Here is a 27,605-nt window from a genome sequence, read left to right on the forward strand (position 1 = left end):
TCTATGCACTAGGAAACAAAAAAATTTTTATGATTCACTTTATTGCAATATTCACTTTAGTGCAGTAGTCTGGAATGTATCCCATAGTATCTCCATATACATATGTACATATATACATATGTACATACTTATGTATGCCTATATATATGTGTGTGTATATATATTTGTATACACACACACATACACACATATAGTGTATATAAAATTACCTAAATCTTCAGAGATTGGTGTCAAGAGAGGAGGTCCCACTTCCTGTTCTATATAGTCAGGCTCTTCTCCTTTTTCTTCCTTTTCTTCTTCATCTTCTTCTTCTTCCTCCTCACTTTTTGGTATGGGGTTGAACCAATTACAGCGACCCTGGGTATAAATATTGCAAGATTTAGCAATCTAATGAAGACCTTAAAATATGAGAATATTCCTTTGGATTGAGGTAGTTATCTGCATGACATCCCGCTGTGTGGGATAGTGATCATTCATTCATTCAATATATATTTACCAAATGCTGTTCTGATTTACATTATTTCAAGCAAAAGATTGTACTATTTATTTCAAGAATTTGCCACCTTCTTGAAGTTACAGAACACTTATGTATTAAAATTATCAGAACCTTAGTGAAAAAGGTAATAATGCATTTCACTAATTTATATGAAAGAGGTAAGTTACTGTTATTATCATTAACAACAAAAATATGATAAGATTAGGTATGGAGTTGGGGTTATAATTTCTCAATTAACTCTCGTCTAGAGATATATGGAGTATATCTAAGGTGTATCAAAGTATAATGAAAATTCTCTACCTGCAAATGAGACAGTAAAACAGTAACAACAGACTGATTAGGAGTATGGACCCTGGACCCATTCTGCCCATTCATATCTGACCCTGTTGCTTATTAGCTATATTCCCCTTGTGATATTTCCTAAATTCTCTATCTTAATTTCCTCATCTGTCAGATAAGGATACTAGTCTTTCATACAGTTGTGAGGTTTTTTGTTTTTGTTTTTTGTCTTTTTAGGGCCGCACCTGTGGCATGTGGAGATTCCCAGGCTTGGGGTCGAATCGTAGCTACAGCTGCCAGCCTACACCACAGCCACAGCAACGCCAGATCCAAGCTGTGTCTGTGACATACACCACAGCTCACGGCAATGCCAGATCCTTAACCCACTGAGGGAGGCCAGGGATCAAACCCGCCACCGCCTGGTTCCTAGTCAGATTTGTTTCCGCTGCGCCACGACAGGAACTCCCCCAGTTGTAAGTTTTAAATGAAATAATATATATAAAGTGCTGTTAAGAACACTGGCAGAAAAGGTTCTGTATAGCTGCTATATAACACTGTTTTCTTGTTTTTGTTAGAATCTTTAATCTTTCTTGCTAAAAAAAAAAAATTCCTTGTATTATATAAATAGAATATTTGAACTGTTCCCAAAATTAATGTACTCATCTATATTTAACATATAGAAATAATTTTCCCCCAGACCTAGTATAAATCCTTACATAATTTTGTCAAATGCTCCATAGAAATACTTATTTTATTTTTTTTATTTTTTTTGTTTTTTTAGGGCCACACTCACGGCATGTGGAGGTTCCCAGGCTAGGGGTCTAATCAAAGCTATAGCTGCCAGCCTACACCAGAGCCACAGCAACGTCAGATCCAAGCCACATCTGCGACCTACACCACAGCTCATGGCAACGCTGGGTCCTTAACCCACTGAGTGAGGCCAGGGACTGAACCCATAACCTCATGGTTCCTAGTTGGATTTCCACTGCATCAAGATGGGAACTACAGAAATATTTATTTTGTTTCCATTTGGAAATTAACCTGTTTGAAGATCCCAGGTCTATACTACTTGGAAATTATATAGTACTCAGTGTTTTCACTAGATTTTTTTAATGGTCTCTTTCTTTATCTAGAGTCTGAAAGTCTTTGTCTTATATATATTGTGTGCATTGTAGACAGAATTTAATCAATATTTGCAGACTGGCTGATAGATTGAGAATTGCAAAGCCCCTACCTGAGGGAGTATATGTTGTATGTGATGAACCCAATTGGAGAGGGATTCCACTAGATCAATCACTTGGATGCCTTCAAAATCAGGGTTTTCTTCATAGCTATCTCTCCCACCTTCTATTTCTTCCTCCTCTTCTTCTTCTTCACCAAAATGATAGAATCCTAGAGGGCTGACATGAGTCCCTGCTGAAATTCTGGCAATTTGTGCTCGTAAGTAATTACTCTCATTTCCTGGGAAGGGTGGGTAGCTTATGATGGGGGCATCCAGTCGCCCAGTGAAAAATTTCTTGATTTTTCTTGCAATAACAATTTGTGCAGGTGTAACTGCTGGTAACTTCACCCATGGTCTTCCTGGTTCATTGCAAACAAAATAGGCATATTTGTTGGCACCTGTTCTGCTTTCCTCTTTTGGAATAGCCTGTGGGGCCTTGTAAAAGGACCTTGGTAATTCATCTTCATCATCTTCATCAGCTTCATGCTCTCCATTGTCCCTCTCTTCAGGTGCATCTTCCTCTTCCACCTCTTCTTCATCTTCTCCCTCACGAAATTCCACTTCAGCTACAATATAGTTCATTTCCAGACCTAAGATCTTGCCCCAGAAACGACATTTTTGGATTGGGTGGGTGTCAGTAAGCTGCTTGAGGGCAAGAAATATGCGGTAAGTCTCATCCGTGCCCAAACCAACTCCAGCTTGTTCAAAATAAAAAGCTGACTCCATTACATTTGGAAGAGAGTGTTCTGCCTGGGAATACAAGTGCTTGGTTAATATTTTATCCATAAGAGAATTGTTTGCAATCCCTATCAAAAAACCCATGATATTTTTCATAGAACTAGAACAATTCTAAAATTTTATGGAAATACAAAAGACCCAGAATTGCCAGAGCAATCCTAAGGAAGAGAACAAAGCTGGAGGCATAACCCTCTCAGACTGCAGATAATACTACAAAGCTGCAGCAATCAAAACAGCATGGTAGGAGTTCCCATTGTGGCTCAGCAGATTAAGAACCTGACACTGTCTCTCTGAGGATCCCTGGCATCACTCAGTGAGTTGAGGATCTGGCGTTGCACAAGCTGCAGTGTGGGTCGCAGATGTGGCTTGGATCCAGTGTTGCTGTGACTGTGATGTAGGCTTCAGCTGCAGCTCCAATTTGACCCCTAGCCCAGGAACTTCCATACACTATAGATGAGGCCATTAAAAAAAAAAAAGGAAAAGAAAAAAAAAAAAGACAGCATGGAACAGAAATAGATATATTTAGATCAATGGAACAGAATGGAGAGCCCAGAAATAAACTTACACACCTGTGGTCAAAGGAGGCAAGAATATACAGCAGAGAAAAGACAGTCTCTTTAGCAAGTGGTATTGAGAAAGCTGGACAGTTACATGTAAACCAATGAAATTAGAACATTCCCTCACACCTTATACAAAAATAAACTCAAAATGTCTTAAAGAGGTAAATATAAGTTGCAACACCATGAAACAATTGTAGCGATGTTTTCTTAGATCAGTATCCTAAGACAAAAGAAGTAAAAGCAAAATAAACAACTGGGACCTAATCAAACGAACGCTTTTGCGCAGCAAAGGAGATCATCAACAAAACAAAAAGACAACTTACAAAATGGGACAAAATATTTGCAAATGATGCTGCCACAGGGCGTTAATTTCCAAAAATATACAAACAACTCATACAATTCAATATCAAAAAAAAAACAACTCGGAGTTCCCGTCGTGGCGCAGTGGTTAACGAATCCGACTAGGAACCATGAGGTTGCGGGTTTGGTCCCTGCCCTTGCTCAGTGGGTTAACGATCCGGCGTTGCCGTGAGCTGTGGTGTAGGTTGCAGACGCGGCTCGGATCCCGCATTGCTGTGGCTCTGGCGTAGGCTGGTGGCTACAGCTCCGATTCGACCCCTAGCCTGGGAACCTCCATATGCCGCGGGAGCGGCCCAAGAAATGGCAACAACAACAACAACAAAAACACAAAAGACAAAAAAAAAAAAACAAAAAACAAAAAAAAAAAACTCAATAAAAAAAAATGGTCAGAAGACCTAAACAGACAATTCTCCTAAGGCATACAGACGGCCATCAGGCACGTGAAAAGATGCTCAACATTGCTAATTATCAGAGAATGCAAATCAGAACCTCAGTAGGTATCACCTCACCCTGGTCGGAAGGGCTGTCATCAAAAAATCTACAAATAAATGCTGAAGAGGGTGTGGAGAAAACAGAACTCTCCTACACTGTTGGTATGAATATATATTGGGTACAGCCATTATTGAAAACAGTATAGAGTTTCCTTAAACAAATAGTGCCACCATATGATCCATCAATTCCATGCCTGGGTGTGTATCTGAAGAAGCAAAAACACTAATTTGAAAAGATGCATGCTCCCCAATGTTCATAAAAGCACTATTTACATTAGTCAAGACATGGAAATAAACCCAAGTCCCCATCAACAGACAATTAATTTAAGAAGATGTGGTGTGTGTATATATATACATATACACATATACAGATACACAATGGAATACTCAGCCGTAAAAAAAAATGAAATATTGCTATTTGCAGCAACATGAGTTGACCTAGAGAATCATACCAAACACAAAGACAAATACTGTATATATATCACTTATAAGTAGAATTTTAAAAATAATGCAAATGAATCGATATAAAAAACAGAAAGCAGACTCAGACACAGAAGAGAAACTTATGGCTACCAATGGGAAAATGGGGGTAAATTAGGAATATGGGATTAACAGAAATAAACTATTACACATAAAATAGATAAGTAGCAAGGATTTACTATATAACACAGGGGAGTACATCAATATCTTATGATAAAACTATCATGGAAAATGATCTGAAAAATACATATACAAATGTGTGTATATATATATATATACATATATATATATGTAACTGAACCACCTTGCTCTACACCTGAAACTAACATAACATTGTAAATCAACTATCCTTCAATTAAAAAAAACCCCAAGCCTTTCTGTAGTGATATTTTAGAATCTTATTCACTTTCTCAACAATTAGTTCTTTACTTTCTAAAGTTAAAAGGAAAAGACTACCTTACAATCAATTCTAATTTTCTAGCTTTTACCACAATTTAACATGTGAATTTCCATTGGCAGTTAGATCGTGTTTTATATCCTGTTCACTGTAAGTTCTCTAAAAGGTGATATCCACAAATATAAAATTCAATAAAAGATGTGTGAAAAGATTTTTAAGTAAAATAAAAAATAAGGCAGAACTGCTTACTTCTCTTTTCCTTTTTAAACATCTTGCTATTAGCTCTACTTTTTTCCCACCACTTCCTTTTTTTTTTTTTTTTTTTTTGTCTTTCGTCTTTTTAGGGCTGCACCCAAGGCATATGGAGGTTCCCAGGCTAGGGGTCTAATGGGAGCTGTTGCTACCGGCCTACATCAGAGCCAAAGCAATGCCAGATCTGAGCGGTGTCTGCGACCTACACCACAGCTCATGGCAACGCCGGATCCTTAACCTACTGAGCGAAGAGAGGGATCAAACCCTCAACCTCATTGTTTGTAGTCGGATTCATTTCTGCTGCACCAAGACCGGAACTCCCTCCCACCACTTCTTTGACATTTCTTTCAAGATTTAGATCATATTCTGTTAATTTCTGAATTTCAGTTTTCTCCCATTACTTGTAAATGTAACTTGCAGCACTGTGTCTTACACTCAATATATTAGCTATCTTCTTGTGTGTATTTTAAGTAGAAATGATTTCATAACCACTATGAACGGTAGAAGTCCAACATCATCTCTTTATAAGAGAATTTAAATGGCCCCTTTACTATCCTGCAATAATAAAATATAGCAAAACCTGCCTACCCACATGTTTTTTAAAAATTTTACATATACGTTTATAATGTTTTTATGTTTTATATTATTGATATTTACTAAATAATATAATATAGATATGGTAATAGGATAAATAAAAATCAATATGATATCCTTTATATAGAATAATATACAGAATTAATAAAAAGAATATAATAAGTGCTCAGGCATGACTACATTTGAAGACATGATTTAGTTAGATGCTTGCTCCTACTTACGCTAAATAATTTTTGCATTTAAAATAAGGAAATCAGAAACAATTCCAAAAAATAAATATAGGAAAATCAAAATAGAGTCTCAAGTGAACTCTAGAAAAACATTTTTGAGAAAGTAAAAGTAACGTTAACTGAGCTAGGGCTAACTTGGCAGAACAGCCTTTAGACTGAAAAATTATGAGCACTTGGCTATTCTTACAGATGATCTGTTCTTATGTATATTATAATTTGGATTGAAAATTAAACTGGGTGTCAAAATAAGCATAATGACACTTTTCAATCCTCATCTCTTTGATACCTGATTGAAGACTCTCTTTGCTATCTATTGCACCAGTCGCTCTTGATCCTTCTGTGTCCTCTGTTATTATTTCCTAGTCTTTTTTTTTAATTTTTTTTATTTTCCCACTGTACAGCAAGGGGGTCAGGTTATCCTTACATGTATACATTACAATTACAGTTTTTCCCCCACCCTTTCTTCTGTTGCAACATGAGTATCTAGACATAGTTCTCAATGCTATTCAGCAGGATCTCCTTGTAAATATTTCCTAGTCTTTTAAATAGATTCTTTTTCCTTAAATGAGGCCTAAATATTGGTGTCCTCAAAATTTCAGTCATCTTCTCACTCAGCACTTTATGCTTGGAAGATTTTTCCTGCACTACCCCAAGTGATAATGTAGGTTTTAAAGCCTACCTCTCTGACTTTTCTCCTAAGTTTCACACCCTTATTCCTAGCCAACTATGAGACCTTTCAGTCTGACTAATCTACATATACTTCAAATGAAGATTTAATTCATATTCCTCTCAAACTCTTCTTTTTTGTATATACCCTAACTTCGCCAAAGACATCACCATCACTCAGTTTCCTGAACAAGAAAGTTCAGTCATCCTTGCTCCGACTCCCTGGACCCACACATTTAGAGTCCTATTGATTCTACCACCTAACAAGCTGTCGGCATCATCCCTTCCTTTCCCATTCATTTCTGTCACACTAGTCTCCACCCTGACTACTTGTTCTATTACAGAAGGCTTCTATGCTCTCCTCCTAGTCCCTGTTCTAACCTTTCTTTTTTCATTCTCCTCCATGTTATCACCAGAGTTATCTTCCTAAACCATAAGTCAGACCATGCTTTGTTAAAAGCCTCTATTAACTTCCCATCATAGGCAAGAGAGAAATTTCTTATCCATGAAGTCTACCTTTTTTTTTTTTTTTTTTTCTTTTTAGGGCCGCACCCACAGCATGTGGATGTTCCCAGGCTAGGGGTCGAATCGAAACTATAGCTGCTGGCTTATGCCACAGCCACAGCAATGCCATATCGGAGCCGCGTCTGTGACCTATACCACAGCTCACGGCAACACCGGATCCTTAACCCACTGAACCAGGCCAGGGATCAAACCCTGCAACCTCATGGTTCCTAGCTGGATTTGTTTCCACTGCACCATGATGGGAACTCCCAGCAGTCTGCCTTTAAAGCCTCAAATCTGAGTCAGTTTCCCAAATGCCAAATAGTCTTTCCTGACATTTTATTGTACTTCTTGCCCAGAATTTTATTCCTTATCATCTTCACCTAGTGAACTTCTGCTTATCCTTCATGATCCAAATGAGAGATCACTGCCATTACAAAGCCTTGCCCAGTTCCTAATAGCAGAGTTTGTGGCTTCATTTTGTCTCATAGCTTGTCAAAACAATATAATAATAACTGCCCCAATGCATTAAATTCCTAGAATGTGCCACATCCTTACCTCTACCCCTCTGGTTGTTGCCATGTGATTATCCCTGAGGCTTGGAAAGGTTTAGCCACTTAGTCACACAGGGAGTAAGTGGTTGAGATAGGATTCAAATTTATATTGAAAAAAAAATATCCAAAGACCCTGTTTTTTTCCAATATATCTGTATTATTGCAGTAATCAAATAGCCGTGATCTTTTTTACCTATTTCACTGAACTACAACCAACTTAAAGTTAGGAAAGTCTTTTCATGTGTATGTCTCAGTGCCTCACATGCAATAGGTGGTCACAGTGTTTGCAAATCAATGGGTGAAGGAATACATGAATGCTGAAGACAAAGAACAGGAATTCTGGTGTGGTCAAAGACATGAGTAGAAATATTAACACTATAAACATAAGTCTGGGACAGAGTTTTCCACAAAACTCATAATTCAGTGATTCCAAGAGGCACCTGTCTTCCTCTTCCTTCATCTTCCTACTCTCTGAGGTAGAATTTTTCATCTGCATCTAATGATTTGGTTCATTCTTGCTCTAAAGCCAATACAACTATTTATTAGGAAAAATTGATGGAATCTGGATAAGAGGCTCAGGTTCCAGGATCAAAACAACTTATTTGTATTCTTATCTCGTAAGGATGCAGATTCCTAGTTTGTAATGCTGTGCCTATAGATGGTCCAGTGCCCTATTCTCATACTGGAGTCTAAGCTTTCTTTGATGAATTCGTGCGTAAGAGTGTCTGCCATCTGAGTCCTACATGCTGTTTGCCCTCAGGCTTTTCAATACTGTATGTGGCTACATAACCAAATGTTTGGAATAAGATATTTTTTCAGAAAAAGTCAGCCAGTGTCAGATGTCAGAAAATGTCTTTGGCAACTGTTCCTTCTGAGTATTCGGTATCTCACTGTGTCCATTTGGGTCTCCCTACAAAGGCTCTAGATGCCTCCTGTGCAAAGGGGGTATCTCTGCCTCCCTACCCTCCTACCTTTCCCTGACTGAACTCTATGTCCTATTCTGAAAATATCTTATGCCTAACATCAAACTGGCAAGTACATAGACAGATTTTAAATAGTCTGATGGTAACAGAACATGGAAGGTCAGTAGATGGATAGTATAAATTCCTCATAGTATAAATTGCAAATACACAGGCATTTAGGAAACAATAGTGGATGCTAATTTGAAGTCTTTGGAGCTAACATTTCAATAATACAGCCGATTTTGTTCTCTAATGATGGCTTTTTATCTCTGTCACCAATGTTCTCTGTAAATATTTTCAGCAATTTATATATGGGGATTAGAAGAAATAGTTTCTTTCCTCTTCCTATTAACATAATATACATACTCTCAAGACACAATATGAAGAAGTAGTCTTGGAAGAGAATGCAAATGACATTAGAAGTTCTTTTTATTTCTCCAGTAAATTGAAGGGGAAAACTTGATTAAAACCTAATTTTTAATTATGTGACACATCAATTCATTCAGCAAATATTTAGTAAGAAACAGCTATACAGGCAGTTCTGTACCAAGCACTTTGGAGAATATAAAGGATGAGGAAGCCATTTTCTCTGATATCAAGGAGGTTAACCTCACATATAATTAACAGCTAAGCCTGTGAAAGACTAAAATACAACATGAAAATATAAAAAACTCTAAACAAGGGAATGAGTGGATGAGTGGTGGGAAATGAAGTGGCAAATAGTTTTAGTAAGCTATAACAGGCACTGGGTATGAATTTAAAACTACACCCCACTCATCTCAAATAAAACCCCAAGATTAACCTATACAAATCACAGGACTGACTTACTATTTCATCTTCCAGTTCTTGGTCAGCTCCTTCTAAATTTCCCTGGAGAAAAAGAGCTTTTTGCTTCTCTGCTATTTCATAGGTTGGAAGCATCTCATTCTCATTTTGGAGTGTATCCAATTTTTTACTGAAGTGTTCCATCTTCGCATCTTGGCTGATATTTTCAATGATGTCCACAGCATTTTCAGGACGCTTATCTAAGACATTGGTCAGCATTGCAGAAAGATGATCATATCTACCCCAAAAGAGAAAATTACAGATAATATCCCTGTCAAAAGCATCTGAAGAGACATTTTATGCATTTTCAGTGGGTTTTTAGGAAACTTTTAACAACTGGAAGCTATAGAGATTTTCAGTGGAAAAACTTCTACCACTGCCAGGAAGAGCTTATCTTAGAACTGATTTAGAGATGCCTTCAATATTATATGCATATTTAACTTATTAAAGAAAAAGATAATACAGCAAGCTATATATTCTATATTGGGTACATTTTCACATTTCAGATTGAAATCTTTATATATTTAAAAGTGACTAAACTTATTTTTTCCTTTTTTTACCATCCCCCTTCCTCTCCCCTTATTAAATTGTTTGATTTCTAAATCCAGTTGACTCTTTTAAAATCTATCATTTTCCTTCCCATTTCCTAATCCAATTACGTACTTCAGTGTTTTTAGACCTATAAAAAATACATTTCATATTGTAACTCTCCCCCACCCACAGACACAATGGAAAAAAATGTGTCCTCAGATGTCACTAACCTTTATTAAAATGTGATACACTCTAATATTTTTTGTTCTCTTCTATTAAAAACACTTCTATAGCTTTTTATTTCATAACTGAATTAGTGAAACTACCTTTAACCTCTCTATTGATGCATTAATTATCCTGTAACTTGTCATTAATTCCTTATATTTTAAACCTAAGTGCTTAGGATGTGCTTTTTTAAATTTTTATTTATTTATTTATTGTCTTTTTAGGGCTGCAGCCGCAGCATATGGAGGTTCCCAGGCTGGGGGTACGATTGGAGCTGCAGCTCCCGGCCTACACCACAGCTGCAGCCACATGGGATCTGAGCTGCGTCTGTGACCTACACCACAGCTCACTGCTGTGCAGGATCCTTAACCCACTGAGCAAGGCCAGGGATAGAACATGGATACTAGTCAGGTTCATTAACCACTGAGCCACAACGGGAACTCCAGGATGTGCTTTATTAAATACTAGATTTACAATGTGAATTTACTATTAAAGAGCTGAAAATGCCTGTCAAATTGCTCTCAGGCTAAATATAAATTCCTCTGTCCAATGTGGGGACTTGCATAAATTGTCTCTCTGGTGGATAAGCACTGTATCTCTCCAGTTTCATTTCTAATGATTAGTTCAATTAGAACTTCTGTCCCAGCAAGATATACCTACTAAATACCCCTCTCATGTTTTAGTTGCTAAGTTGGAACAAGAGCCTTTGTTTGTTGTGTCCCATACATGTCGTTTCTCTCAAGAAATGATTTAAAACCCACTTCATCCTCAGAACCTCACCACTCAGGTCATTCCTGAAACCATTTTTTCCTCAGTGTAGAGTGGGCCTTTCTGATCACTGACAGGCTGCTGTGTAATTGTGTACCTTACGTACTTCCCATTCAGCAACTGCAGTAATTTCTTCCAAGGCTGAAATTCGGTTTTTGTTTGTTGTTTTAATATATCTCCTCCTTTATTATAGTGAAACAAAATGGATGCTCAATAAATGTCTGCTCTCTGTTAATTGATTCTAGCTATTTGTTTTTGTTTTTTCTTTAATACCTGTATTTATCTAATGGATTTTAGGAATGCCCAATAAAGAAATGTACATTATATAGGCAACCAATGTGAAGTAATTGACAAATATTATGTATAAAGAATATATTATTCTTTCCAAAAATACTGCCTTTTTTATAAATGAACAAAATGTTATGAATGGCAGAGAAGAAGTAAGTCTTTTCTGTACTTTTACTCAACAATGTGAAAACCAACATCGGATTTTGTATTTTAGTTAAATATTGTTTTAATTGACATAAAAATAGCTTTAAAGGCTGCCAAATAAGATCTGCATAAAGGAGATGGAATTAAAATCATCTTTTACTACTCTAGAGTCGTTTTTTTAACTATTCTATAACACTTAGAAAATAATAGTTGGATTTCCCGTCGTGGCGCAGTGGTTGATGAATCAGACTAGGAACCATGAGGTTTCAGGTTCGATCCCTGCCCTTGCTCAGTGGGTTAACGATCCGGCATTGCCGTGAGCTGTGGTGTAGGTTGCAGAGGCGGCTCGGATCCTGCGTTGCTGTGGCTGTGGCGTAGGCTGGCAGCTACAGCTCTGATTAGACCCCTAGCCTGGGAACCTCCATATGCCGTGGGAGCGGCCCTAGAAATGGCAAAAAGACAAAAAAAGAAAAGAATAATGAATATTATGGAAGGTATTCACTTATTATTTCAGAGACTTAACATTTGAAAGTTAAATTTGGCTATTTAAGTAATGTCATTTATAAAACAATTCAGCAAACAAAGATTTCCTGTTTTATTTTTTTGTATTCAGTTTTGTTTTAAATTTTTAGTGAACTATCAGGCATTTATAATGAGCTCTTTTAGAATTTTATCAAAGTTTATAAACTCATGCTTGTTATTTAACCCAGGGAATTGTGACAAGAAGTTTATATCAGTAATTCAAGTAGAATCTACTACTGAGCAGCAAATCACATCCCTGAAGCTTGAGTAAATTATAGTTTAAAAGAGTAATTTATAAGTAACATTATAAGTTGTTAATATTGGGTTTCGTAGAGATTTCTCACATTAAATATAAATTGGTTTCATTTTCTTCAGACTTTAAAATTATACCTCATAGTTTAAAAAGCCAAGTAATAGCTACAAGCATTTGCTACATTCTATATATTTAATGGACATTCATTTAATGTTTACTGATTAATCAGAAGGCATATTGGCAAATTATGATGAGACCTAAACTGGATTCAAAAGGTCTGGACTGCTTTTCCTGTGCTGCCATTCATTAATTCATCCTTGGAGTTCCCAGTATGGTTCAGCAGGCTAAGAACCCAATATAGTCTCTCTGAGCATGCGGGTTCGATCCCTAGCCTTGCTCAGTGGGTTAAGTGAGAATCATGCATTGCCAAATGCTGTGGCATAGATTGCAGAGGTGGCTTGGATCCCACGTTGCGGTGGCTGTGACATAGGCCTTCAGCTGAAGCTCCAATTTGACCTCTAGCCTGGGAGCTTCAATGTGCCACAACCTCAGCCTTAAAAAACAGACAAACAAACAAACAAAAAAACATTCTTTATTCAAAAAGTAGCTGATAGCACCATGCTATAAGTATATAGTGGTGTACGAAACTCACATAGTCCCTACACTTGGGTCTGTAGTCTGATGGGAGAGTCAGATATTAAATATGAGTCTATAATTCTAGGTCTATTTATATGCCTATATGTAATTATGGCCTTAATACCTGTGAAGGAAAAAATAAGCTGTTATGATAGAATTCAATGGAAGTTTCTAAAAGATGAGAAGTTAGCCAGGCAAAGACTTAGGAAGACCTAGGGAAGATTCCTGTCTAGCAGAGGGAGTAGCATGGGAACTGAAGAGCTGTGTGGCTGAAGCACAGTGACGGAAGAAGAGGGAACAGTCAGTGACTGCTCTGAGACAGAAAAACCTCGAGTAAATTAATTTTCCCATGACTTAATCCCCTCATTTAAAAGAAATGGATCATATTAGATATTTTCTTAAGTCCTTCTAGGCCTAAAATTTTGTTAACCATATGATTATGTAACTGAAAGCAGGAATCTAGAAATCTATGCTCAATCTTAAGATCTAAATTTTAGCTATAATGAGATGGTCAGAAGATACCTGGGCCATTGGTCATCACATTTTAAGAGAGATGTGGGAGTTCTAGTCGTGGTGCAGTGGTTAACGAATCCGACTAGGAACCATGAGGTTGCGGGTTCGATCCCTGCCTTTGCTCAGTGGGTTAAGGATCCGGCATTGCCATGAGCTGTGGTGTAGGTCGCAGATGCGGCTCGGATCCTGCGTTGCTGTGGCTCTGGTGTAGACTGGCGGCTACAGCTCTGATTTGACCCCTAGCCTGGGAACCTCCATATGCCACGGGAGCGGCCCAAAGAAATAGCAAAAAGACCAAAAAAAAAAAAGAGAGATGTGATGGGTGGCCTACTTAGTGACCAGTTCTGCTGGTTTGCCTAGGACTGAGGTTTCTCAGGATATGGAACTTGCCATGTTCAATCAGGACAGTTCCAGGTTAAGCTGGGTAATTTATCACTCCAATGCTGGCCTGGGTGGGGATTCAAACCATGCCATACAAGCACAAGAATGCTTAGATTTTTCATAGGCAGTCATTTTTAATAAGCATCTTGGAGAGATGCTTGGACTTCACTGTCTTTATGATTTCTTTCAAACCTGATTCCATAATTCCTAGATTTTATTTCTGTGTACCAAGAGGTTTGTTTGTTTGTTTGGTGGTGGGGGTGGGGGGCTGCACTTGCAGCTTATGGAGGTTCCCAGGCTAGGGGTCGAATCAGAGCTGCAGCTGCTGGCCTGCACCACAGCCACAGCAACAGGGAATCCAAGCTGCATCTGTGACCTACACCACAGCTCATGGCAATGCTGGATCCTTAACCCATTGAGTGACGCCAGGGATCGAACCTGTGTCCTCATGGATACTAGTCATATTCGTTTCCACTGAGCCACAATGGGAACTCCGGTGTACCAAGAGATTTTAAAGAAGCTGGAAAAGTCCCCACCAGTGACTTATTTTGAGTCCTGTGATACAAACAGTTAATAAGTCACTCTCTATCTAATATAGACTTTTCAGATGTATTTCCATTCACCCTCAGAAAAACATCCTCACACAGAGATACTCATATCCCCTTTCCCTTGCCAAAATTTCCTCCCTCTTTCTCTCTCCCCTCTCCCCTGCCCCCATTTTCCCTAAGACTTACAGATTTAGGCCTGACTTGCTGCTGGTCTTTAGTAGGTAAGCCTTGGCATTCTGAATGGCAATCTCAAGCATGCTAGGGGCCACTTCAGAAGCCCCAGACTCAGGCTGGTCCAGATCATGGATACTGTTTGAGTCTTCTTCCTGAAAAATGTCAAATCTCAGCTCTTTCTGATTAGAGTTGTTATAGCTCACATCCCTCCATCCATACAGGTGACATTTGGTTTGCTGAGATTGTTGAAAGGTGTTTCCCTCTGAATGACTTGTTTGATAAGAAATTGATTTTTCTTTATCAGATGATTGTTCCAAATGGTCAATGTGAGGTGTCCCATATTCAGAAGTCACACTAGTGGTCTTGTCTGACTGCCATGTTGCCATTAGGTCCTGCCTGGCCAGAGCCGAGAGAGAAGGAATGGCAGAGGGCTCCTGAGATGAGGAGGGTGGAGATGATGCACGTGGTCCTGCAAGGTCATCCATAGGCGTTCTGGCTCCAGACTGGGGGCTCCCAGAAGGGCTACTCCTGGGCTGGAATCTAGTTTCCATCCCCTGCTCCAACTTTGGGGTCTCAGATAACCCAGGCTCAGGATCTTGGGACAAAGTTGTTAGCATTTCTTCCCACAGTTGCCCTTCTTCCCTAAGTTCTCGGTTTTCTTTTTCTTGCTTCAAGGGGGTTGAGTCTTCCATGGGAGAAATCAAGAGGAAAAAAGTTCTGGATGAAGGGGGCATGCAGATATGAAAGGAGACAACACAGGGCTGTGGCTTTGTTTAGGTCTGTTAGATGATTTCCTAGTTCCTAGCTGCTCTCCAAGTCTCACAGCGTCCTGTCTCCATAGCAACCCCAGGCAGGGCTCCCCCTAAGAGAAACAACACAGACTTGTTGCTAGGACTCTGGGGAGGAAACCAAGAAAGATGAAAATCCTAGCTGTGTGATTTGGTAGAGCCTCTGCTCCTCTAACTAGATCAGCCAATCCAATCTGCAGTCCGTCAGTCATGTTTGGAAACCTGAGAACTGGTCAGACTCAGACAAGGAGCCTCCACCTCCACCCCATGAGAGGATTTTCAGGGTCTAATAGTTTGATTTAAGCTGTGTGGTGAGAATGATTCCTGCAGTTGTGGGAGGACAATACATTTACAGAGCTTGTGTGTGTGTGTGTGTGTGTGTGTGTGTGTGTGTGTGTGTGCGCACAGAAGAAAGGAATGACAAGAAACAGACTTAGCGTTTATCTCTGCTCTTAAGGTGAGAGGAACATCTGAAAGGAACATTAGATGTCCATTATTATTCCTGCTTTATTTTCACCCTAAGTCTCTATCTAGATGTTTACTCTTGTAATCTTAAATTTGCTTCTCATTGTTTGTAGCATAATGACCAAAGCTCTTAGCCAACTTAACTTGCCAGCTTCATTTTTTTCTCTCTTATTTTATTGAAGTATTTATAATACAATTTATAATACTGAATGGATATTTACTAATAGTTTCTTGAGAATTTTTTCATCTATATTCATGAGGGATATTTGTCTATAGTTTTCTTTGTATAGGTTTCTTTGTCTCTGCTTTTGTTACTAGAGTAATTCTGGCTTCATAGAATAAATTAGGAAGTATTTTACCAGCTTCTGTTTTCTAGAAGAAGGGATTGTAGAGAATTGGTATAATTTCTTCCTTAAATATTTGGTAGAGTTCACCTGTGAACCCATCTGGGCCTGTTTTTGAAGATTAATTATTGATTCGCATATATATGCTAATATCTGTGTGTGTGTGTGTGTGTGTGTGTGCGCGCGCGCGCGCTTTGGCAGACTGTTTTTTAAGGAATTGGTCCATTTTATCTAGATAATCAAGCTTATAAGCATAGACTAGGTCATATTATCTTTTATTATCGTTTTAATGGAATCTTTAGTGATGTTACATCTTTAATGTTCAATTTAGTAATTGCATCTTCTTTTTTTTTTTTTTTTCCTTTTTCCTAACCTGGCTAGAGAGGCTTATTGATTGATTGATTGAACTTTTGTTAGAACCAGCATTTAGTTATGTTGATTTTGTTTTCTTTTTCTTTTTCTTTTTTCTCGTCTTTTTTTAGGGCTGCACCTGCAGCATATGGAGGTTCCCGGGATAGGGGTTGAATTGGAGCTGTAGCTGCTGGCCTTACACCACAGTCACAGCCATGCAGGATCTGAGCTGTGTCTGCGACCTACACCACAGCTTATGGCAATGCCAGCTCCTTAATCCACTGAGCGAGGCCAGGGGTCGAACCTGTGTCCTCAAGGATACAAGTCAGATTCATTTTTGCCAAGCCACGATGAGAACTCCTGAGCCACAATGGGAACTCCAGTTTTCTTTTTTCAATTTCTTTAATTCCCACTCTAATTTATATTATTTTTCTTATTATCTATTTTATATTATTTCTCTTCTTTTGCTTAGTTTGGATTTAATTTGCTGTTCTTTCTGTAGTGTCCCACAGTGGAAATTTAAATGATTAATTTTAGATCTTCCTTCTTTCCTGATATATGTATTCAATTGTATCAATTTTCCTCTAAGTACAAATCTTTGCCGCATTCCACAAATTTTAATAAGTAGCATTTTATTTTCATTTATTTCAAAATATTTTGAAATTTTCCAGCTATTTTTTCTGTTCTTGACTTGTAGTTTAATTCCACTGTGGTCTGAGAGACTACATTGTATGATTTTAATGTTTGTTTTCTTATATCCTGTAATTTTTATGTGCTGTTATGGCCCAGAATGTGATCTGTCCTGGTGAATGTTCCATATGAGCTTAAGCAGAATGTGTATTCTGCTATTGTTGGATGAAATGGTCTGTGGATGTCAATTTTGGCCAGTTACTGATAGTGTTATTGAATTCAACTATGTACTTACTGATTTTCTCCTTGCTGGATCTGTCCATTCTGTTAGAGACATGTTGAAGTCTCCAACTACAATAGTGAATTCATTTATTTATCCCTGAGGCTCTATCAGTTTTTGCCTCATGTATTTTGACTTTCTGTTTTTAGATGTGTAGCTATTAAGGATTGTTATGTCTTCTTGGAGAACTGATCCATTATCATTAAGTAACGTACTTCTTTGTCTCTGATAGCTTTCCTTGTTCTGAAATCACCTTGGTCTGAAATTAATATAGCTTCTCCTATATTCTTTTAATGAGTGTTAGCATGGTGTATTTTTGCCCATCCACTTACTTTATAATATCTATCTTTATATTTAAAGTGGGTTTCTTGTAGATAACATATAGTTGGCTCTATTTATCTTTCATAATTGTAACTAATATGGCAACTGTACATACCAAACCATTGCTGAATATAGGAAGCCAACACCCCTATTTGAGCTTAGTTCAATACTATTAGTCTTTGTCCATGTTATTGAGTATTAGTATCAATAAGGGAAAAAATGAACAGATTTTTAATCAATTCATCTTTTCTTGGTATAAAATAAATCTCATAATCTCTTTGCTTTCCTATTTTTACTGTCATATGACCAATTTCATTGCAGAATAAAAAAACTAGAAGAGTACAAAAAGACAAAAAGGACTAATATTGCATCTCAATAACCTCTGACATTTTATGTCTGTCACATTCACTAAGTCAGACTGCACATTATCTCAGACTTTAGAAATGAACCTGTTATTCTCTGGTGGTAATATATCTTACTCTGTGATTGAAGAAATGCTCATGAGTTACAAATTCTTATCCCAAATTAGGGCAAGATAACCTTTTAACTCTTGAAGGGAGTCTTTTGTAGTTACCAAGTTACCCTGAAACACCTTTCCAGACAATCAATATACAACTTGATACCAAGTTATTTTGGGGGAGCTCCTTATGTACATAGGCTCCTGGCCCTCAAACTTTCAGTTGAGAACCACTTCACATTTTTATAATGAATAACCACCTGAAATAGTTTTTGCTAATATAGGAAATATAGTTTACATAATAGTTATAGTCATGAACCTTTTTCATATTAAAGACATGATTTTTAAAAATATGTATGTATAACAAAATCACCTCACTGTACAGAAGAAATTAACACAACACTGCAAACCAACCACACTCCAACAAAATAGATTTTTTTTAAAAAGCCTTCTAGTTCACACAGTTGTCCATCTCTGGCCACATTCTAATTCTGAGCCACTTCCTACCCATTAAGTTGATACATGTACAGCTGTATGGTAATCTCTGATTCACTTGATTACCTATGCTGTGCTCAATATCTAAGGCCTCAATGGCTGTTTCCATAGGAACAAGAGTCCCTGTGGCTTTCCCATCCCCTTCAACATTCATTTTCATGTCATCTTCGCCAGATCTCCTGGACACACTCATCTTCATGGAATGTTCTCCATGCCAAGCCAAGAAGCCTTCAGAATGGGCCATAAACCCAAATCAGAGCCATGGGTGCCACTGCCTAGGCAATAGCCAAAGATATGCTTTTTCATCCTGCTCAGTACCTTTCTCTACCATGTCATTATGGTCATTTTAGATAATTCTAGCACTTCTCAGGATGAAGAGTGGTAGAGGCATTTGTGTTTGTTCACAGGATAAAAGTCTATTGAGTATTTATGTAAAAACAGGATGAATTAAATCTATTATCTGAAAAAGGCTTTTAGCCCAATGAACTCAGAGAGTTGTCTAGCTTTCTGTTTAATTTTCTGGCACAAATCTGGTGATTTTGGTTGTATCTCCACTGCCATCTTTGGTTTTCTGTCCCAAGATTGATCTTTCTTTCTTTCTCTTTCTTTCTTTTTTTGCAAAGGGGCTTGTCCATAAAACTGTGGGACTAACATCTATAAAGGGCTAAGTAAGAATTTCAAGAAAACATGTAGACAAATAACTGGTATTTGTTATGGTTACTGTTATTATTATTAATACATTTAAATCTTAATCTTGTTTGGAATTTAGTATTTGGAAAGATTCTCTAAAATATTTTCACTTTTCTTTACAGATCTAGTACAAGTAGGTGGGGTTTTTTGTTTGTTTGTTTGTTTGTTTGTTGCGGGGTTTTTTGCTGTACCTACATCATGTGGAAGTTCCTGGGCGAGGGATTAAATCCAAGCAGCAGCTGCAACCTAAGCCACAACTGTGGCAATGCTGGATCCTTTAACACACTGCACTAGGTTGGGGATTGCACCCATGCTTCCACAGCAACCTGAACCACTGCAGTTAGATTCTTAACACACTGTTCCAGAGAGGCAACTTTCGCAAGTAGTTTTTTAAAATAGGATACAATTTGATTATTCAGGGTACTTAAAAGTAGTTCTATAACAGAAATAATGTTCTCATAATAAACATTTGAACAGCCCAGGTATAATGTGAAAAAATTCATGCACATACAATTTAGAATCCAGTAATCAAATAAGAATGTTATAATTGTACACATTTCTAAGTCAACTGATAAAAAAATACACAAACTTATTCAGCTTAGAAAAACTATTTTCCCCCTGTCTAGCATATTTTTTTTCATTAAGCTGGAAGGGAATATGTATATTTATGAATATATTTTAAATAAATAAATGGGATAATGTTAGAGACTATTCTACAACTGTTTTTATATATAATAATTATTCAACACCATCCTACATTTTGTATAGATGTGTGTGTGTGTGTATACATGTATATATATGTATTTAACAAGTAAAATATATTTGATATTAAATACATTCTGTAATTCATTTAATCCTAATGGCTATTGATGGAGGCTTAGTTTTTCAAATTTTTTTTCTTTGAATGTCATTTTCTGTGATGTGAGTATTTCCACTTGTTCTTTCTTTTCAGATATTTTCACCATATATGTCTCCACTTATCCTTGTAGTTTTAGGGTTTCAGTATTATTTTGTTCTATGTAGATTATCTTTTTTTTTTTTTTTTTTTTTTTTTTGTCTTTTTGCTATTTGGGCCATTCCTGCGGCATATGGAGGTTCCCATGCTAGGGGTCGAATTGGAGCTGTTGCTGCCAGCCTACACCAGAGCCACAGCAACGCGGGATCTGAGCCGCGTCTGCAACCTACACCACAGCTCATGGCAACTTCGGATCGTTAACCCACTGAGCAAGGGCAGGGACCGAACCTGCAACCTCATGGTTCCTAGTGGGATTCGTTAACCACCGCACCATGACGGGAACACCAGTTTTTCAATTTTTAATTTTTAAAAAAGTGTGCCACTAAACATCTTTTAAAAATTTTGTTTGTTTAGTTCATAAAGTATATAATATGTATATATATGTATTTATATATGTGATTAAATTTATAGATGTGAAATTTCTGGGTCAGCAGTTATACACATTTAAAATTTTGATTGCATCATTTGCAACTATTTTCACCCATTCCATAGGTTGTATTAATCATTTTTTAAATGGTTTCCTTTTCTGTGCAAAAGCTTCTAAGTTTAACTAGGTCTCATTGGTTTATTTTTGTTTTTATTTCTAATGTCTTGGGCAATTAACCTAAGAAAACATTGTATGGTTGATATCAGAGAATGTTTTGCCTATGTTCTCTTTCTAGGAGTTTTATGGTATCTTTTCTTATGTTTAAGGCTTTAAGCATTTTGAGTTTATTTTTGTGCATGGTGTGAGAGTGTGCCTGGTTTCATTGATTTACACGCAGCTGTCCAGTTTTCCTAGCACCACTTGTTGAAGAGACCATCTTTTTCCATTTTATATTCTTGCCTCCTTTGTCAAAGATTAATTGACCAAAGGTGTCTAGGTTTATTTCTGGGCTCTCTAATCTGTTTCATTGGTCCCTATGGCTGTTTTTGTACCAGTACCGCACTGTCCTAACTACTCTAGCTTTGTAATATTGTCTGAAGTCTGGGAGAGTTATGCCTCCTGCTTCATTTTTTTTTTTTTTTTCCTCAGGATTGCTTTGGCATTTCTGGGTCTTTTATGGATCCATAAAAATTTTTGTATTATTTGTTCTAGTTCTGTGAAAAATGTCATGGGTAATTTAATAGGGATTGAATTAAATCTGTAGATTGCTTTGGGTAGTATAGCCATTTTAACAATATTAATTCTTCCAATCCAGGAGCATGGAATATCTTTCCATTTCTTTGAATCATCTTTAATTTCCTTGATTAATGTTTTATAGTACTCAGCATATAAGTCTTTTACCTCCTTGGTCAGGTTTATTCCTAGGTATTTAATTTTTCGGGGGTGTGATTTTTAAAGTGTATTGTACTTTTATATTCTTCTCTAATATTTCATTGATAGTATATAGAAATGCAACAAAAATTTCTGAATGTTAATCTTGTATCCTGCTACTATGCTGAATTTGTTGATCAGTTCAATTTGGTTTTGTGTGGAGTCTTTAAGGTTTTCTATATGCAGTATCATGTCATCTGCATATAGTGACAATTTTACCTCTTCTCTTCCAATTTGGATACCTTTTATTTCTTTTGTTTTTCTTATTGCTGTGGCAAGGACTTCCAATACAACGTTGGATAAAAGTGGTGAGAGTGACCATCTTTGTCGTATTCCAGATTTTAGTGGAAAGGTTTTCAGCTTTTCTCCGTTGAGTATTATATTGGCTGTGGGTTTGTTGCAAACGGCTTTTATTATGTTAAGATATGTTACCTGTATACACACTTTGGTAAGAGTTTTTATCATGAAAAGATGTTAGATTTTGTCAAATGCTTTTTCTGTATCTGTTGAGATAGAATATCAGGCTTTAAAACACCTTTATTGGCAAGTAAGAGTCCAAACTATCCTGTTTTTATTCCTCATTTGCTGCTGTGTTATGCAGTGAATAGTAAAGAAATTTTCTCACTTTTTCTAGAGTATTATTATGCTTTGGTAGCATATCACTGAACAATGCAGAACAGATCAAAACAAAGGCAGTTGATGATCAGTGTCACACTTTTTTTGTTTTATTTTTATTTATTATTTATTTACTTTCTTTTTTGTTGCTGTTTTTATTCTTTTTTGTTTTTGTTTTTAATTGTTACACTTTAAAAGCTCTAACTTTTCATACCTACTTTTTTTGGCCCAGATTTTCTAAGTGTGCTAGAAGACTTAAGTCCAAGATAGTGAGATCTTTACTGCTTCTTATCCAAATTCTGGTAAGTCATATAATTATTTTTATTTTAAAAACATTTTAGTGTATATATCTCATAAAAATATTGTTAGAAATATTTATTATAAATTTATTAGAAATAATTATTTCCCAGACATGCCCCAAGAGGGGAGGAGTGTAAGAATGTGTGTGTATTCTGATCAGTTTTAACGGAATACATCACTTCGTTGTTTTTTTCCTCGAGCTTTACACCTTTTTATTTGCATATTAAGAATTGTGATTTCCAGTAATTAAAATCATTTGAACAACACCAACAACAACAACAACAACAAATATATGGCACTCTGATTAAACCTCATTTTATACCCCTTAGGACACCTTGGACTTAGTAGCTTGCTTTTTACTCTAGATTTCACTGTTGTCCCACCTGGCATCCTCCTTCACCAACATGCAAGTTCTTTTCCTTCCCTGCCAGCCAGTCAGGCAGATGGGAAAGGCAGACTCGGCCTTCATTGTCAGTAGTTCTCCATTTTTTAAGTGAAAAGCGGCACAACGGTCTTTTAAACTTGCTCCAACCTCTTTGCATCTCACAAAGTTAAAAAGAAAAGAAGTAAGATAAGAAGAACAAGAGGGAGGAAAGAAAGGAAGGAAGGAAGAAAGAGCAAGCCAAAAGAAAAAAGAAATATACAAGTTTTTACAGTTTTTCCTATTCATTATATGTCTGGGTACCCATGGAAGACCAACAAACCCTTTTTTTTTCACTTGAGCACATCTTGTATATATTAAGGGTAACACACCTGAAAGTATTTTCCTTCTCTCCTATGAATTGCCAGTATTTTTCGTGCAGAAAATATACTTTTCTTTATCTCTCACAAATCTATATTATCTATAACACTTCAAAAAGTATTGGTTTTTATATGATGATAAACTTTTCTCTAAAAAGTCCTACTGCTCTTTCAACTGTTAACTTTAATCTGGAGCCACAGTCTTGACCACAGACCTATCCCCACATTCAGTCCTTTTCTCTAGATCCTTTCTTCACCTTCTATAACAGAGCCAAATTTACCATGAAGCTAATGAGACTTAAGCATCAGGGCACCTTGCCATGCCCTATGCTTAATTTCAAATCCATAAATTTGCATTTTTTCTTAAGAGGCCCCCTCCAAATTATATAAACTTCAGGTATCACAAAGCCTGGATCTGCCCAATTCCTGTATAGAAATTCCTGTATAGAAGGTTCATACAAATAAAATATAACCCAGTGCCCTGATTTAAACTGAGATAATAACTTTACAGATTAGCAGTCTAATTCTCTTGGATGGCCAGCTCTCCTATCTTAGCTTGAAGGGAATGAATGCAATTCATTTGTGACTTAGTTAATTTTATGTTCAGTCTTCTACAGAACTATATTTCACAGTGAGTAATAAACACTTTTGAAAACAGATATGTGCTATGTTGTCGATATAGAATACTTTATTGGACCCCTATTGAAACCCAAAACAGTAAGAATTAGGGTCCCCAACTCTGTCTCAGAGTATTAAAGTAATTTGCCCAGGTTATATAGCTGGAAAATTTGCATCTGGAATTTAAAACGTGTTCTTTCTGACTATAAAGTTCAGTGGGTCTCCACACAACACAGCTGTAGTGCTCTTTTTATTTTTCCTAAATTGATGTTTGATGTTGCCCAAATCATCTATAGACTACAAAGACAGAGATTAGTGTGAGGGATGAGATACTCAAACTTTTCAAATAAATTACTTGGTAATATGAAATTTGACAAAATGTTTCCCATTGACCACAAGATAAAATTACCAAAGAGGACCAAGTAAAAGAAATGTTCATCTCTAAATAGGTGGTGGCAGCAACATTTTGTTCTACAGAGTGACTGTTCACTTCCTCATGCAATCAACATTGCTACTCTTCCTCTATACATATCCAGTGGAAAAAATTGTCACTGGGCTTTTGCAAAGGCCTGGAAGGTAAAAATAGAGCTCTGTGCTCCCTTATCTTACTATTTGGCTAATTGTAAACTCAATTAACATTTTGGGGCTGGATTTATAAATTCTGGTTGTATTTTTTTTTTTCTCTCCCTCTCTCTATAGGGCCACAACTGAGGCATATGGAAGTTCCAGGCTAGGGGTCAAATCGGAGCTACAGCTGCCAGCCTACACCACAGCTTACGGCAATGCCAGATCCCTGACCCATTGAGTGGGGCAGGGATCAAACCCACATCCTCATGGATACTAGTCAGATTCATTTCTGCTACACCACAAAAGGAACTCCCTGCTTGTAATTTTTACCAAGCATTTGTAAAGCAGCAGAATTCTTTAATCCTTAGGCATAGATTTCCACAACTTTTGCCCAATGTCCTGTTCTCTGCTCAGCACGGTCTGTGACTTTTCTGGCTGTGGTGGGAGCTAGTCATCACAGTCCAGAAGATCATGGCTGGAGTATCCCTGGAAGCCTCTGTATGCTCTGTAGGCAATGATCAGGTAGGCAAACCCAGGGAGGAATACCAGGATGCCAACAATCAGAACTGGAAAGGCTCAATTGGCTTCCACTTTCTTGATGTAGCCTGCCAGAAGGAAGAAGCCCATGATAATGAGAAAAGCATCCATCAAAAATTGTAGGGTGGCACAAGCAATGGCCTTATAAGGAATCTTAGTAGGGCTTCTCTTAAACTTTAATAAATGAGATCTCAAGGCACCTGGATATCTTTTCAACTTAAAGCTTACTTGGGCAGATAAATTTTCCTTCTGATGGTTAATGTGTCCACCTTTAGTGCTGGAGAGCTTTGAGTATTTCACTTAGCTGCTGGGAATCCCAGCAGCCACATTGATGTAAGTGGGCACCAGAGACAGCAGAGTAGGTAGGGAGCTTGCCAGCTACCACACCATAGCAGAGTGGGTAGGGAGCTTGCCTGCTTCCACCCAAGGGCCACCTGGCCACGAGGTGGGATGTCCCATGGCATCTCTCCTTCATCTGCTTCCCCCAGCAGTCTTTCTGAGAGACTGTACTGTTTTGGATGGAATCTCTCTTTTATCATTCAAGGCTGCCATTACTTTGGTAGTCTTCCAGCCTGCCAAGTTTCTTCTGAAAAATCACCTGAGAATCTTATCAGGGTTCCCTTGTATGCAATTTGTTGTTTTCCCTAGCTGCATTCTATATTTTCTCTTTGTCTTTGATTTTGGTCAATTTGATTAACATGTGTCTCAGGGTGTTGCTCCTGGGGTATATTTTATATGGTATTCATTGTGCTTCCTGGATTTGAATGAATACCTTTCAAATATTAGGTAACTTTTTGGCTATTACTTCTTCAAACATTTTCTCCAGCCCTTCCTTTCTCCCTCTGGCAACCCCATAATGTGGATATTGGTGTGTTTAAAGTTGTCCCAGAGTTCTCTTACACTGTTTTCATTTCTTTTCATTCTTTTTTCTTTATTCTGATCCACATCAGTGATTTGCACCAGTCTACCTTCCACCTCGCTTATTTGTTCTTCTCTTTCCTGTATTCTGCTATTGATTACATCTAGTGAATTTTTTATTTCTTATTGGATTTTGCACCTCTGCTCATTTGATCTTTAAATCTTCTATTTCTTTTTGCAACGCTTCTTGTATTTATCACTCTTTACCTCCAGTTTTTTTCTAAGATCTTGGATCATCTTTTCTGTCCTTACTCTAAAGTCTGTTTCATGGAGGTTGTTAATCTAGTTTACTTAGCTGTGTTACTGTTGGGTTTTTTTTTTTTTTCACCTGTCCCTTTATCTGGGTCAAGTTTCTCGGCCTTTTCATTTTGTATAGTTTTTTTGTGTGGTCTCCATTTTGCAAGCTATAGGGTTGTAGCCTCTCTTGCTTCTGGTTTCTGCCCTCTTGTGAATGAAGTTGGTACAGGACTTTGTTGCAGGCTTCCTGATGGGAGGGACTGGTTCCTGCGCACTGGTAAGTGGAGCTGATTTTTGTACCTCTGGTAGGTGGAGCTTTGTCTCTGAGTGTAATTAGAGGTGGGCTGTTTGCCTAAGAGGACTTTAGAAGTTTACTGATGGGCCAGCTGTGTTTCCACATTGTTTGTTGTTTAGCCTGGGGCATCTCACCCTTGACAGGTGGTGCCATATTTTTCCAAAATGACTTCTTCCAGTGGAGTTCAAACTGATGATTATTCACAAGACTCTTCCTCTAGTGTCCTTTCCCCACAGCAAACCACAGCCGCCCCCTGGATATTGTTCCAAGATCTGCTCCAGATTCTCTTGGAGTCTCTGCTTTGTGCTGGGACCCAGTGCACATGAAGGCCTGTGGGTACCCTACAAGAGTGGAGTCTTTGTTTCCCCCAGTCCTGTGGGGTTCCTGAGCACAAGCCCTGCTGGCCTTCAATGCACAATGCTCCAGGGGCTTCTCCAAAAGCGAGACCTCGCAGCATGGAAACCTGATGTAGGGCTCAGAACTTTTCCAACTGTGGGGGAGCCTCTGCAATAGATATTCTCCAATTTGTAGGTTGATCACCAGGTAGGAAATGGTTTGTTTATATTGCAAAAGAACCCCTTCTACCATCTTGATGTAGCTTCTTTGTGGGTGTAGGATATTTTTTTGCTTAAATGGTCAAATTTAAAATAATTACTAATTTTCCTTTTAGCTCAGCTGCCAGTATGGCTCTGCATTGCACTATGGTTTAAAATTTTGAGGGGAATTCCCATCTTGGCTCAGCAGAAACAAGTACAACTAATATCCTTGAGGATGCGGGTTCCATCCCTGGCCTTGATTATTGGGTCAGGGAATCTGGCATTGCTCTGAACTATGGTTTGTGTTGCAGATGTGGCTTGGATCCTGCATTGCTGTGCTGTGGCATAGGCCGGCAGCTATAGTTCCCATTGGACCCCAGGCCTGGGAACTTCCATATGCTGCAGGTGCAGCCCTAAAAAGCAAAAAGTATGTACATATAAAACAATGAAAAATAAATTAAATAAAATAAAATTTTGATTTGAGAACCTATTAAAATATTTTTAAACTTTCTTCA

General features: G+C 37.6%; 3 protein-coding genes and 1 pseudogene across 20 annotated transcripts in view; 2 read left to right on the top strand and 2 right to left on the bottom strand.

The window, feature by feature from the left end:
* Window positions 1-15,389, bottom strand: part of RSPH4A (radial spoke head component 4A) — a 20,649-nt gene extending 5,260 nt beyond the window's left edge. Inside the window, exons 1-4 of the mRNA XM_021089223.2 lie at window positions 14,606-15,389; window positions 9,614-9,848; window positions 2,010-2,747; window positions 210-357 (exon numbers count right to left, since the gene is read on the bottom strand). Coding sequence (XP_020944882.1) covers window positions 210-357; window positions 2,010-2,747; window positions 9,614-9,848; window positions 14,606-15,327 — 1,843 coding nt within the window. The 5' untranslated portion in view covers window positions 15,328-15,389. The remainder of the gene's footprint in view (window positions 1-209; window positions 358-2,009; window positions 2,748-9,613; window positions 9,849-14,605) is intronic.
* Window positions 1-27,605, top strand: part of PHF3 (PHD finger protein 3) — a 1,103,753-nt gene that overhangs the window by 778,416 nt on the left and 297,732 nt on the right. The gene's annotated exons all lie outside the window — the stretch shown is intronic.
* ZUP1 (zinc finger containing ubiquitin peptidase 1) overlaps window positions 1-27,605 on the top strand; it is a 106,129-nt gene that overhangs the window by 29,839 nt on the left and 48,685 nt on the right. For 8 of the 18 annotated variants that reach the window (XR_014806660.1, XR_014806633.1, XR_014806728.1 and 5 more), the window contains one exon: window positions 22,574-22,643. The gene's annotated coding sequence lies outside the window, so the exon portion shown is untranslated. Of the gene's footprint in view, window positions 504-1,234; window positions 1,383-22,573; window positions 22,644-23,006; window positions 23,281-24,449; window positions 27,518-27,605 lie in introns of those variants that run through there. The other 10 variants (XR_014806547.1, XR_014806862.1, XR_014806572.1 and 7 more) reach the window with 6 other exon arrangements.
* On the bottom strand, window positions 25,015-27,142 carry LOC146406053 (uncharacterized; annotated as a pseudogene).

The sequence above is a fragment of the Sus scrofa genome, chromosome 1 (genome assembly GCF_054392235.1).
Source record: "Sus scrofa isolate SSC_HxYL_T2T_F1_AM1 chromosome 1, Sscrofa_HxYL_maternal_Yorkshire_Landrace_v2.0, whole genome shotgun sequence".
In the NCBI taxonomy this organism is placed as follows: domain Eukaryota; kingdom Metazoa; phylum Chordata; class Mammalia; order Artiodactyla; family Suidae; genus Sus; species Sus scrofa.